This window comes from Dicentrarchus labrax, unplaced genomic scaffold, assembly GCF_905237075.1.
Source record: "Dicentrarchus labrax unplaced genomic scaffold, dlabrax2021, whole genome shotgun sequence".
Lineage (NCBI taxonomy): Eukaryota > Metazoa > Chordata > Actinopteri > Moronidae > Dicentrarchus > Dicentrarchus labrax.
In genome coordinates this window covers 30,032,152-30,044,644 of record NW_026136705.1, presented here as the reverse complement: position 1 = coordinate 30,044,644, position 12,493 = coordinate 30,032,152, and the positions used below count along the sequence as shown (strand labels likewise).

At 46.4% G+C, this 12,493-nt stretch overlaps 2 protein-coding genes across 29 annotated transcripts in view; both read right to left on the bottom strand.

The window, feature by feature from the left end:
* Positions 1–595: 595 nt before the first annotated feature.
* On the bottom strand, positions 596–5,206 carry tbl2 (transducin beta like 2). The gene is made up of 7 exons (XM_051401897.1): positions 4,998–5,206; positions 3,855–3,976; positions 3,374–3,558; positions 3,081–3,232; positions 2,832–2,958; positions 2,365–2,517; positions 596–1,657 (listed from the first exon to the last, which is right to left on the bottom strand). The coding sequence occupies exons 1-7, from the start codon at positions 5,122–5,124 to the stop codon at positions 1,198–1,200; spliced, it is 1,326 nt and encodes a 441-aa protein (XP_051257857.1). The 5' UTR covers positions 5,125–5,206; the 3' UTR covers positions 596–1,197.
* A 2,583-nt stretch (positions 5,207–7,789) lies between these two features.
* Positions 7,790–12,493, bottom strand: part of pom121 (POM121 transmembrane nucleoporin) — a 9,276-nt gene continuing 4,572 nt past the window's right edge. Inside the window, exons 6-15 of one of the 28 annotated variants that reach the window (XM_051401344.1) lie at positions 12,477–12,493; positions 12,304–12,383; positions 11,503–11,624; positions 11,314–11,413; positions 10,945–11,211; positions 9,679–10,849; positions 9,607–9,642; positions 9,005–9,498; positions 8,776–8,874; positions 7,790–8,018 (exon numbers count right to left, since the gene is read on the bottom strand). The exon at positions 12,477–12,493 is cut by the window's right edge and continues 72 nt beyond it. In XM_051401344.1, coding sequence (XP_051257304.1) covers positions 7,924–8,018; positions 8,776–8,874; positions 9,005–9,498; positions 9,607–9,642; positions 9,679–10,849; positions 10,945–11,211; positions 11,314–11,413; positions 11,503–11,624; positions 12,304–12,383; positions 12,477–12,493 — 2,481 coding nt within the window. In that variant the 3' untranslated portion in view covers positions 7,790–7,923. Of the gene's footprint in view, positions 8,019–8,775; positions 8,875–9,004; positions 10,850–10,944; positions 11,212–11,313; positions 11,414–11,502; positions 11,625–12,303; positions 12,384–12,476 lie in introns of all 28 variants that reach the window. The other 27 variants (XM_051401345.1, XM_051401346.1, XM_051401351.1 and 24 more) reach the window with 27 other exon arrangements.

The window sequence follows — 12,493 nt, the reverse complement described above, 5'->3', positions numbered from 1 at the left end:
TGAGATATGCCACAAGATGGTAGCATCCATGCCACGCCGGATTAAGGCAGTCATTCGTGCAAAAGGGGCCCCAACCAAGTGCTAAGTACAGATGCAAGATTTAACATTCAGAGGCCTGACATTTTTGTATTTAAAATCCTTTTTTTTATTGATTTCAAGCAGTATTCTAATTTTCTGAGTTTTTGAATTTGAGGTTTTCTGAAGCTGAAAGTCCTAATCAGCAAAATCAAAACAAATAAAAGCTTGAAATATATTGATTTGCATACTATTTGTCTATATAATATGTACATTTCACCTTTAAAGTTGAGTTACAGAAATACATGCACTTTTTCAGGATATTCTAATTTTCCGAGTAGTACCTGTATAATAAGTGGTCTGAAAAGAGCAAAGAAACCATCCTGTAAGGTCACATATTGTCACACAAACATCATCAGTGCGTGTAAAGAACTGTATCCTCAACATTTTAACAGTCATGTTTTAAGCTGCTTGAGAAAAATAAAGTGAATTTAGACTTAAATTTTCCCTCCAGGCATGTTTAAGACATTCAATAAACACTCTTTGAATAACAATAATAATAATAATAATGTGTCTGGTGTTTTTTTTCCCACAAAAAAGTTTAATTACCTCGTTAGAAATTCTTATAATTACATCAACTCCTTCTCTTTCATTGAAAAATCCAGAATCTGTGCAAATATTTTTAGTTTCAAAAGTTGAACAGCTGTAAACAACACGAGCACTGGAGGCTTCAGGTGGCCACGTCACACACGTGTCAGTTGCATACTGGGTCACAACGGGCTTCCAGACGAGCTGCTGCGGATTCACAAATCTGTACGTCAGATTTACACTGAGCAACAGAAACCTTCCACTCTCAGCACAGGAATGTGAGAACAAACTGCTGGTACATCATCCTGCACAGTGAAGCTCAAACAAACCGCACCAACAAGAAGATACACACACGTTTGCGTGGAGGTTGACTTTAAACTGAAGCTGCAGAAGGCAAATAGATATAAAAACACACACATCAGATCACACAGGAGACATCATCGGACAGGAAAGATCTGAACTCAAACCGCTTTTATCTTTGCATAAAAAGATATTCTTTATTAAAACCGCATGCATTCCATTACTCCCTGCCCAGAGAGAGAGCGCTGAGGTTGAAAAAGGAAGCGGTCAGACAGGAAACAGTCGTACAGTCGTTTAGTCGATGGGCGCAGCCAGCACAGTGTCCAAGGCGCTCTGAGCCTCTTTGATCTGCTGCTGCAGTCTCTGCTTCATGGCCTCGTTCTGGGCCTTCTTCAGCATGTCCTGCATGTCCCTGATGGCGGCCCGGTAGCCCGGGGCGTTGTGAAACACTCGGATGGCCTTGTCGCCGCAGCACGCCAAGAATCGCCCGTTAACATCAAATCTAAGGTCGTCGATCTTCCCGCTGTGGACGCCGTGCAGCTCCTCCTCCAGCTCGCCGCTGGCAGCGCTGTACATCGCCACGTTAGAGCCGTCACTGACCGCCACCACGCGGCCGTCCGGGGACAGAGCCACCCGGCTGCCTTCGGAGGACGCGCAGGGGACGGTCTTCAGGAGGTACGGGTCCTGCTGCTTCTTGTACTCCACATCTGTATTCCACAGCTTCCACGTGCCGTCTTTGGAGACAGTCACCATTCTGATGAAGGAAATCAAACATTCACATTAAACAAGAGACGCTGGGGACAAAGATTCTCTCAAACAGCCGACCAGCACCAAGTAAAACCTCTGGGGATAAAAAATGTGCACAGAAAAAGCACATTTCTCTGATAAATGATTATTTATCTTCTAATTTTGTTTATTAAAAACTACTAAAAATGTTTTGAACCTGCGTAGAACTCTTGTTATTAGTATTAACTTCTCCCAATGCAAACAAACAAACAGCCTAATCTTCAGTCCCTAAATGACTCCAGAGCTGCTCTGGTCACTGTGGTCATTGCTTTATGCTAAGCTTTAGTATACAGACATCTGTGGTATCAATCTTCTCAGTTAACTAAAGTTCAGTTCTGGAGCTGCAATGAGGAGTTGTCAACAATCAAATGAAGTCACCGACCATTTTAATAAATCGATTAATCATTCGAGTCATTTATGAAGAAAAAAAAATGGCCAAATTCTCTGATCAGCTCTCAAATGTGAACATTTTCTGGTTTCTTTAGTCCTCTATGACAGTAAACTGAATACCATCAGGTTGAGGACAAAGTAAGGACATTTGAGGACGTCGCCTTGAGGTTTGAGAAACAGTGACTAATTGATCAAGAAAATGATTGATTGATAATAAAACCACGGTTAGTCGCAGCCCTGGCGTGAACCGTCTCTCCGCAGCGGGATCAGAAACGCCTCCATTACCTGTGAGAGTCGTTGGAGAAGCCGAACGCGTGAACTCCTGCAGAGTGGCCCTTCAGGTCGAAAGCTCTCGCCACCTCTCTGAACTCTCCTCCCTTCCCGAAGCAAACCTCCCACACCTTCACGTCAGGAGTGAAACCGCACGACGCTACGAACCTGAGCACAAAGACGGAGGGCACAAACAGTTACACCTCCACCTTCCTCACACAAAACACCTGGAAAATAAGTCCTGAAGTGTCCTATAGAGTAACTAAGCTCTTATTTGGCAGAATAATACTTCATCAGGTATTAAAGGAGAGAAAAATAAAAGTAACTAAAGTAGAATGAGTTTGTATTTTCCATTTTACGTTACGTATTGAGTCATTTCTGTGTGTTTTCGCCGCCCTTTCAAGTGAAGAGATCTACATTTGGTCTTCTAAGAGGAAGGATTGCAGTGACGGAGGGGGGGGGGGGGGGGGGGGGGGACTGACCTGCCACATGGGGAGATGGCAGCGTATGAATTGGTAATCTGGTTAGTGTTGATAGAGGCCAGTACCTCTCCTTTCAGGTCCCAGATGTGGATGCTGGTGTCGGTGGAGGCGCTCATGATGAACTTGCCTGCGGAGGGGAAACAACAATCAGTGATTTTAAAGACCGCGGGAGTCCTGGAGAGAAGAGACGTCTCCTCTTGCATATAAACCAAAAACTACATTGACTTTAAGACGTGGTGTGTTCTGTACCGGTCTCTGCGATGCCGATGTTGAGGATGGGGGCTTTGTGTTTCTGAGGGAAGTCCTCAGGAGCAGCTTTGAAGGTTAAAGTGCCGTCCTCCTTTTTGATCATTTTGAAGATTCGGATCGTGTCTCCGTTGGCCAACCAGGTGATAAACGCCCTGCAGGGAAAAGGTGAGAGTCAGTGAGGGAGGGGGTGAGATCATAGAGGTGCCTGAATCCTAAAATGTACCACAGAGACACAGACCTCTGCTCCGGTTACGTACTGTACGTTACAGGTGAGTCTGACGTTAAAGTCGTACCTGGAGTCCGGGCTGAAGCGGACTAACGTGGCGTGATCCAGCTCCACATTGGCCCTCAGGCACTTGTGTTCCCGCTCCAGGAAGTCTTTGGTGCTCCAGATCCGGACGGTGCGGTCGTCGGCGCATGACGCCAGGTACTTCCCGTTACTGCTAAAATCAAGGCACGTCACGTTCCCGCTGTGGCTCTGAAACGTACACACACACACACACACACACACACACACATTAATTAGAGCTTTAAAGCCTACAAACTGATCACAAATACCCTCAGCTGCCACTTTATTGGGTCCATCCAGCTCAAACTCAAAGGGTTTAATGTTGTTAACATTGTTTTAAAGAGGTAGAATCAAATGAATGTTCATTTAGGTTGAATTATACATTATACAGAGAAGTTTCTAGTATTTTAAAATAGAGAAACTAAACAGAAACAGGGCCCTCTAAGACCTCTACAGACATGTCCTTTAACAACCTCCTGGTTTACCTTCAGTGAGGCTGCCAGCAGCGGGTGGCTGAAGGTGTGCTGTGCAGCTTTGTCCTTACGGAGGCGCTGCTTCTCCTGCTTCGGTTTCTTGGAGGCCGGGCCTTTCACGGCACTGCTTTCAGCTGAGAGACGACACACAGACGCACATTTTCTATCATTAACGGACTGTATCTTATTCATATTCATATTATATTCGATGCAGGACAATACGAGCAGAGCACAGCTGATGAAGGGTGAATATTTAACACAGTACCTGCAGGAGGTTTGGGTGAGAGCAGAAGGGTTTGGGGCATTGTGAGAAGATTATTTGAGTTTTCCTGATATTTTTTAAACTTTTTATACAATTCTCCGTCTGTATTATCCGGTTCCCTCTCGTTTTTACTAAATCAGTTTCCAGGAGTTTTCTGGACAACACAGAATAATATATATATATATATAAATAATATCCCGGTACACCTTCATCTTCTCGCTGATGAAGAATAAAAAGAAGAAGCAGAAAATGTTTGTGACAAATGTAAATGATCTCTGTGGATTTATTGATTGGTTACAACAAGAACTCAAACTGCAGTTATTGGGGATCAATGTACAGTTTATCAGCTGTTATTGATACGCATGTGTGTGTGTGAGCAGTGTGTGTGTGTGTGTGTGTTGAGTACTGTGTGTGTGTGTGTGTGTGTGTACACTGTGTGTGTGTGTGTGTGTGTCTCTGTCTGTGTGTGTGTGTGTGTGTGTGTGTGTGTGTGTGTGTGTGTGTGTTACACTGTGTGTGTCTGTGTGTGTGTGTCTCTGTGTGTGTGTGTGTGCTCTCTGTGTGTGTGTGTGTCTCAGTGTGTGTGTGTGTGTGTCTGTCTGTGTGTGTGTGTGTGTGTCTGTGTGTGTGTCTGTGTGTGTGTGTGTGTGTGTCTGTGTGTGTGTGTGTGTGTGTGTGTTGTGTGTGTGTGTCTGTCTGTGTGTGTGTGTCTGTGTGTGTTGTGTGTGTGTGTGTTACATTGATCCTTGTGTGACTCATTTCCGTTTACCTGTGTTACAGTTATCCTGACTTAACGTTAGCTCTGTTAGCTCTGTTAGCTCTGTTAGCTCCGTTAGCTCTGTTAGCTCCGTTAGCTCTGTTAGCTCCGTTAGCTCCGTTAGCTCCGCTCTTACCGGTAAATTCCGCCGTTAGTTCCGTTTCCTCTCGGATTTCTTCCTTCCGGCGACTCACCGCTACAGCCACCAGTATAACCAGCGCTCCCAGTAGCAGAGACAAGGCGACCAGTGCGGCTGCCTCCATATCGAAACGCTTTCTGCCACGTTACCTCGCTGCGCTAACGTCTACTTGGCTACTAGTCACCACTCACTGCGCATGCGTCCTAATCTTCTTCCACGTGTTTAACTGTGTAGTGGCGAACAGCGATAACCGCCATCACTGCCACCTACCGGACACCCGCTGATATTACACCCACCTGTTTGTTCAACGTTATGGATCAATTAAAGATTATAAAACAATTATTTAATTATGTAGATAAAACACATAAATAAATGCGTGTCTGTGAATAAACAAACAAGTAAATAAATTAAATAGATGAATAAATAAATACAAAAATAAATGTAAGATTTATGTACACTGTAAAACCTTTTGTTCTGTTTGAAGTTTATTAAAGATATAAAATATATTTTATTTGAGTAGAAGTATTTATTGCTATGGTAACTTGGGTAAATTGGACTAATTCTCATATGCAGTATTTCTCATTTAAAATGTGTGAACAGAATTAATCTGAATAAAGTCACTTGAATGCATCTTCTTTATACAAATGTTACCACTAAAGTTTACTTAGCTATAATTAGTTTTCTTCCACCAAAGCAAATTATTACCTCACCTGTCAAAGCAGCTGTCGTACGTTAAAAACTATTTATAATTAATTACCTTAATTATATCGACAGTAGCACACATTCACTCAAAACGATGAATGAGCGACTTAAACTTACGTTGACTTACTTCTTTTACTATTATCTTATTATTAGTGTATTCAATGTCTCAATTAATCTATTTGTGATTTATTTATGGTCTATTTATTTTGGCCTCAACCTGGTTAGGGCAGCACTATATGATAAAAACATCATATATTGATTATTTTGACAGATATTAGGATTGCAACACGATGCTCCATTAAGGGGAATAATCATTTTTGCATCACAAATTAAATTTTACTGAAAAAAACTATTAAAATCATCATGATTTTAAATACTTAACTAGCCCAGGGGTAGGCCACCTGCAGCTCCCTATAGAGTCATTTATCATTGTGAGAGTCTCAATCTTTTGTTAGCTGAAAAGGAAACAGGTAAACTAACATTAAAGAACTTTATAAGTCAGTAAACGTTTAAGATACAAATACAATTTACATGAGTTGAGTCCTAAAATAAAGACCACACATTCATTCTAACCAGGTTGAGTATCTAATGTGTTCAGACCCCCAAAAAAGTTACAAAACTAATTCTATTCAAAAACAGACTTTTATACTAAAAATCCCAGATTGCTTCTAGTTGTAAACTATCCTGACAAAGCAAAACACTTCTTATTACAGTATAACGTTAACATTAGCACGTAGGATCTACTATATATAACCTATACGCAGTGTGGAGTCGCGTGGTCTCGTGGGATAAAAGCAGAAGAACGAGGACCTCGAAGGGTTCAATGTGTTCTTGTTGGAGCGTCCAAACTTCGGTTTTTTATTAATTCCAAAAAATGAACCATCAAAAACTGCACCAGATACTCACTTTCCACAAGAAGAAGTGATTATTACTGAGAACAGAAATGATTCTGATAAAATAACTTCGACTGCCGACAATCAATGGTTTTGCTTGACAAACTCTTCGGTACAAAAACCCTGCAACATAGTGAGCATGTCTGTAATCCACAAGCAGAACGAGGGCCTTCAATGTGGTGCAACCTGTTGTAACAGCAGTACTTCAGAAGAAGGGGGGGGTAATGTGTTGCTGTGCAGATGTTTTAAAAACTCACTGTATTTATTTAAGGTACATCTGTCTGAACAGTAGCTGAAGGTAAAATCTAAAATCGACCTTTTTTTTTTTTTTTTTCTCAGTGAACACGGATTCAGTGCCTGCAAGTAAAGAGAGGTAGTCTGGCACAAACACACACACACACACACACACACACACACTCAGGATTTAAAGAGGAGATAAAAGATCGTAGATTCTTTTCACAGGCATGACATTGAAGGATTGGCTTTGGTTTGTCAGCACAAGTCAAGAGTAGTCACCCTAACCCAATACTGACCTGCTAATTACATCAGTGTTGGCAATCACTATTAAAAAAACAGAAAAAAAAAGACCCCAAAAAAAAGAAAAGGCCGTCCACAGGAGGACTCTGGGAATGCTTGCAACGACAAAGAGTATGAAACAAGAACACAAACAAAAGGTCTGCACTACCTACGTTAAGACATTTTACTAAGTTAAGTGCAGAAACACATCATTCATTTACAGGGTCAGAGAGCCAATTAAAAAAATAATTTAAAATGCAAACGTCTCATAACTTTACATTTACTGTGCATTCCCGCCCTTATTCAGACTCATTCAGATACTCGGTAACATACAAACCAGTGAGCGCTCCACGTAAAAAAATAAATGTCTGAGCCGAGGCTCCGTGTCTCTGCTCAACTTTCTCCTTAAGACGAACCGACGGGAGTGTCCACAGACTGGAAAGGAAAGAAAACTTTGGATATGCTTTTCGTTCACACTCAAACTATTCGACTGTCTTTTTCTTCCTCTTCAAGTAAAGTACGTCGCTATGGTCTCCTCGCGTGCTACATTCCCTGCCCGGGTCATGTAGTCGTCCAGGCAGCTGGTGTGCTCTTTCTAACTCCTCCGCAAACACAACAACGTTTTCGGGTGCCAGCGCGACCCACCGGAGGAGGGAGGAGGAGGAGGAGATGGGGAAGGAGGCAGAGGGCGTGGTGGTGGCGGCCTGGTTGGGGGGGGATGTTGGGCTTTAGAACAGAGCAATGTTAGCCAGATTAGCCATAGCAGCAACAGCTCAAGTCCTCTGAAAGCGGTGCTGGACACGTGTGGCAGGTTACTTCTTCCGGTTGTGTTGCCGTCGCGCCTGCAGCCTCTGGCGGGATGGCTTTGATCCGGCTCCGATGGAGAAGGAGGGCGTCGCTGGAGACCCTGAAAATAAACATTAATATTACTTTCACACAGAGTTAGGGAGATCTGCTTTAAGTTGACCTCATTAAGCTAAATAAACTACTTTTAACCTTTAATGTTATATTTCCTGCTACTTCAGAGCATCTCTGATGTTTTAATCTGCTTCTAACTCAGCACCACTGATGATGATGATGATGAGGGTTCTGCCTTTTCTATATATAATAAAATGATGATGAACATTTCTTTCCACTTATAACACCGTGTCCTTACTGCATGCGAGCGTCTGACTATCGGTTCATATCGATATACCGATCAGCTGTACTCTGGAGATCAGACTGGAGACGTAACCACTGCAGTAAAAGTTGGGTGAGTGCTTGATATGTTTGTACTTTTTAAACAGAAAACAGGCTTTATATTTTGATATTTAGAAACTTCCAGCTGGTGATCTCCCTCCAGCCAGCTGCCAAACTATTTAAGTTTTTGTAGTTAAATGAGGAGGTTTCCTTCAGAACAGCCTAATTTCTCAGATTGTTCTCAGCTTTGTTAGCCGTGCTATTCTTCATAAACTGGCCCACACAACTATATTTATTCTGAGCCCGGGGATCAGGTTCAAATGCTGCAGGGAGAAACACAAGCGAGAGACAAGTGAGCTTGGAGTCTGCTACCGCTGCTCATCAACGCCTTTGACCTCGCTGTGACACTCGCAGTGTGGCCTAAATAGTCTCGGCTGCTCAGCGGGGCTCAAGTATCACCGCTGCTGTCAGAAAACAGCGCCTACCGAAAGGAACAGCGTTGAAGCCTTGGACCGGAGTTCCAGGACTTCCAAAGGGAATTGGACCTGCAGCAGCACTCTGGCCGAAGGATGGGGTCGACGTCCCTGCAGAGAAAGCGGCACACGACTTTATTAAACCAAGCTTATTCTTGAAGCGCCACCAACATACCAGTCCAACCAAGAGGATGCTAACGTTCTATACAGCAAGGCCAATGAGATTTTTTTCATTTCTTACCAAAAGCTGGTTTGTCAGTAGCAGCAGCCCCAAAGTTGAAGCTTCCCATCTGCGGTGCAGGATTATTGGAGACCGGTGTTCCAAACTGGGGGCATGGCATACCAGCATTGAAGTTAAACCCACCGGGCGCTGGCTGAGCAGGGCCGGAGGGAGCCTGCTGAGGAGCAGCATTGCCAAACGAGAAGGTGGCTGAGGCGGAGCTCTGAGTCTGGGTTGCTGCACCGAAGCTCGGTGGGGCCGAGGGTGCGGCTGAGGGAGCGGTGGTGCCACCGAAAGCAAAACCAGTGGAGCTGGCTCCAAATGCTGGTTTAGCTGGGGTCCCGAAGCTGGCTGCCGTGGTGACAGCTGTCGCCCCGAAGGGGAAAGGGGGTGGGGCGGTGTTAGAGGCAGGTGCGGATGTCGCTCCTGCGCTTCCAAAGGTGAATGGTTTGGGCGCCGGTGCCGCAGAGGAACCGAAGGTCGACTGCGCTGCCGGTGCCGCAGAGGAACCGAAGGTCGACTGCGGTGCCGGTGCCGCCGAGGAGCCGAAGGTCGACTGCGTCGCCGGTGCCGCCGAGGAGCCGAAGGTCGACTGCGTCGCCGGTGCCGCCGAGGAGCCGAAGGTCGACTGCGTCGCCGGTGCCGCCGAGGAGCCGAAGGTCGACTGCGTCGACGGTGCCGCCGAGGAGCCGAAGGTCGACTGCACAGCCGCTGCCGCAGAGGAGCCGAAGGTCGACTGCACAGCCGCTGCCGCCGAGGAGCCGAAGGTCGACTGCGCAGCCGGTGCCGCCGAGGAGCCGAAGGTCGACTGCGCAGCCGGTGCCGCCGAGGAGCCGAAGGTCGACTGCGCAGCCGGTGCTTGAAATGACGACTTTCCGAAGGCGAAGGTGGACTGGGTGGTGGCGGCAGCAGTGGTGGAGGCGGTGCTGGCCATGGGAAAGCCTCCAAACGAAGCAGTGGTTGTGTTCTGGCTGGGTGCCGCTTGCCCGAAGGCGAATACCTTCTGGTTGGCAGCTTGGGGGTCCGGCTGCGTGGCACCAAACGAGAAGGTGCTGTTACTGGAGGTTGTGGTGGCAGCAGCAGCGGAGGCGGCTGCAGCTGCTGCAGTCGTGGTGGTAGCAGCAGCTCCAAACTGAAATGTGCTGCCTGTATTGGGGGCCTGCGCTGCGGGGGCTGAGCTGGTACTGGTTGTGGATGGTGCTGACCAGTTTCCGAACTGGGATTTCACAGCTGGCTGGGCTGCAGGCTGTGTGGTGGTGATGGAGCCGGTGGAGGAGGCTGTGTTGGTCATGCTCGGGAACACAGATGGAGCAACTGTGGTGCTGCTTGTTAATCCACCAAACATTGAGGCTGCACTGCTTGAAGACACTGTAGATGCGGGGTTGGTGCTTGTGTAAGCTGGAGGCGGTCCAAAGCCAGAAGCTACAGTGGTGCCTCCAAAGATGGGCTTGAAACTCTGGACAGGAGGTTTGCTCTCTGGGGTCGATGCAGCCGAGGAGGTGGTGGTAACGGAAAAGATGGGCTTGAACCCTGAAGCCAGCAGAGGGTTGGTGTTACTGATGGACGCCAAGCTGCTGGCCGCCAAGCTGCTGGCCGGGGCGGCGGCGGTAGCAGTGACCGGGTTGGAGGCAGAGGAAGCAATGGGGGTGCTGATCTGGCTCGCCAGTCCGAACAGTGTTGGTCCTGTTACAGGTGGAGTGCTGGAAGCCTTGGAGACCTGACCCAGAACCTGAGTGAAGGCAGAGGGCTGCTCCAGACCAGCGGAGGAGGACTGAGACTGGGAGGAAGGGGGGAGCTGCGGGGACATTGTAGTCGAAACCTTCAGGCTTAAGCCGCTGGGTTGTACCAGTGTGGTCGACGCAGACACTGCAGACACAACAACAAGAATGTCGATATGATTGATAAATGGATGGGACCACCGGGTTATAGTGCAGGGATGACTTCAGGTTCGGTGATCTTACCTGTAACTGTGTTGGCAGCAGATGTGGAGCTAGCGGGAACGTTGATCTTCATTTTCAGAGCCTCCAGCAGCGGGTTGGAGGCTGCAGGTGCTGTGCTGACGCTGCTGCCCGGGCTGGGATCCAGGTTGATGACTGGGATGGCGGAGCTGGAGACTGTGTGCAGAGGAGCTGCCAGAAGGCTGCTCAGGGTGGTGGTGGAGCTGGTAGAGGAGGCAGGCTGGGTGGAAGTGATGGCTGGGGGAGAGACCAACTTCTCTGGCTCTGGAGCTAAACAACGACAAATGAGCAGACGGGTCATAGGTACGTGTGAATGGACATTAAACAGTGTTAAGAACTAAACTGTCTATTCCTGTGGCTTCTTGTACTCACCAGGTGTCTCCAGGACCTTCTGGATCTTGCTGATGGCAGCCTTTTTCTCTTCGTCTAGGTCTTTCACAGTGATCGTGTAGCCCAGCTCTGGAGGGGGGGGCTGCAAATCAGGTTAAAACAGAGCAAAGTAAGTCTACGTAACACACGGCCGAGGGTTTCTGGGAGCTGACATGGTGGAACGCTCCTTACCAGGGAGATGTGATCGTCCCTGTGGCTCGACACCAGCTGGATCTTACGCTTCCTCTTCCCACCACTAGCAGTAGAGGCTGCTGAGGGAGTGACCGGGACCTTCGGGACTGGAGTCAGTTTGGCTGTAACGTCATAAAATGGACAATGAAACTAAAACCAATGCTATACTGATATTTGCCAACACATTTGCCAAAAAAAGAGAGACAAAAGACATGATAAAAGTTAAAGATCATGTAATGAAATCTGATATTGTGCCCTATCTGGGACCGTGACTTTGTTTCTTTGTTTTATCTAAAAGAAAAAAGGTATACAGATTTTTAATACACCCCCAGTTAAGGAATCAGAGACCCATTTATGCAACACGCTGCTGCTGCCTGACGTGCATCTTATGTCAACAGCTTAACGAATGGCATACTGCAGTTAATCAGGCTTAGAGTGGACGAGTCCCACACAGGATATAACTTTGACTGTGTGGGATATGAAAGGATTCAGAGTGCTGGAGACGGTGTGGGAGTCAGGATGCCAATCACTGGCATGTATTTGAGGGAATGTCCAGTAATTAAGCATTTCTGGTCAGAGAGCCACGAAACATTCAAAAACATATTTAATGCAAGAGTAACATTTTTTATCTTTGGAAAGGAAAAGAAGTAAACGTTTCCTAAGATAAAAATGTTAAAAGAAACGAATACTGCTTGACAATCTTGAATTATGAATTACAAATGTCCTGCCAACAGTAATAATCTGCTGCACGTCTAACCCAGAGGAGTTCTTTGCCCGCCACTGGAGATAAATGACACTTACAAGTCACTGGAGCCTTGTCGGAGGCCGTCTGGTCTGACCTCACTGAGGATGCTGAGCTGGGAGACTGCCCGTCGTCCTCCCTGGTAACCAAACCACAAGTTACAAACTCTAATATCGAATACTCGAATATTTAGATTACTAAATCTACTGGCGGGAAACCAGCAAACACATACTTTGCTCTTTTGGAGGC

Excerpts from the sequence above, each read along its gene's own strand:
- tbl2 (XM_051401897.1), bottom strand. The coding sequence starts at position 5,124 with ATGGAGGCAGCCGCACTGGTCGCCTTGTCTCTGCTACTGGGAGCGCTG. Across the intron at positions 2,959-3,080 it reads CATCGGCATCGCAGAGACCG|GCAAGTTCATCATGAGCGCC; the intron begins GTACAGAACACA and ends TCCCCTCCGCAG. Across the intron at positions 2,518-2,831 it reads GCCATCTCCCCATGTGGCAG|GTTCGTAGCGTCGTGCGGTT; the intron begins GTCAGTCCCCCC and ends CTTTGTGCTCAG.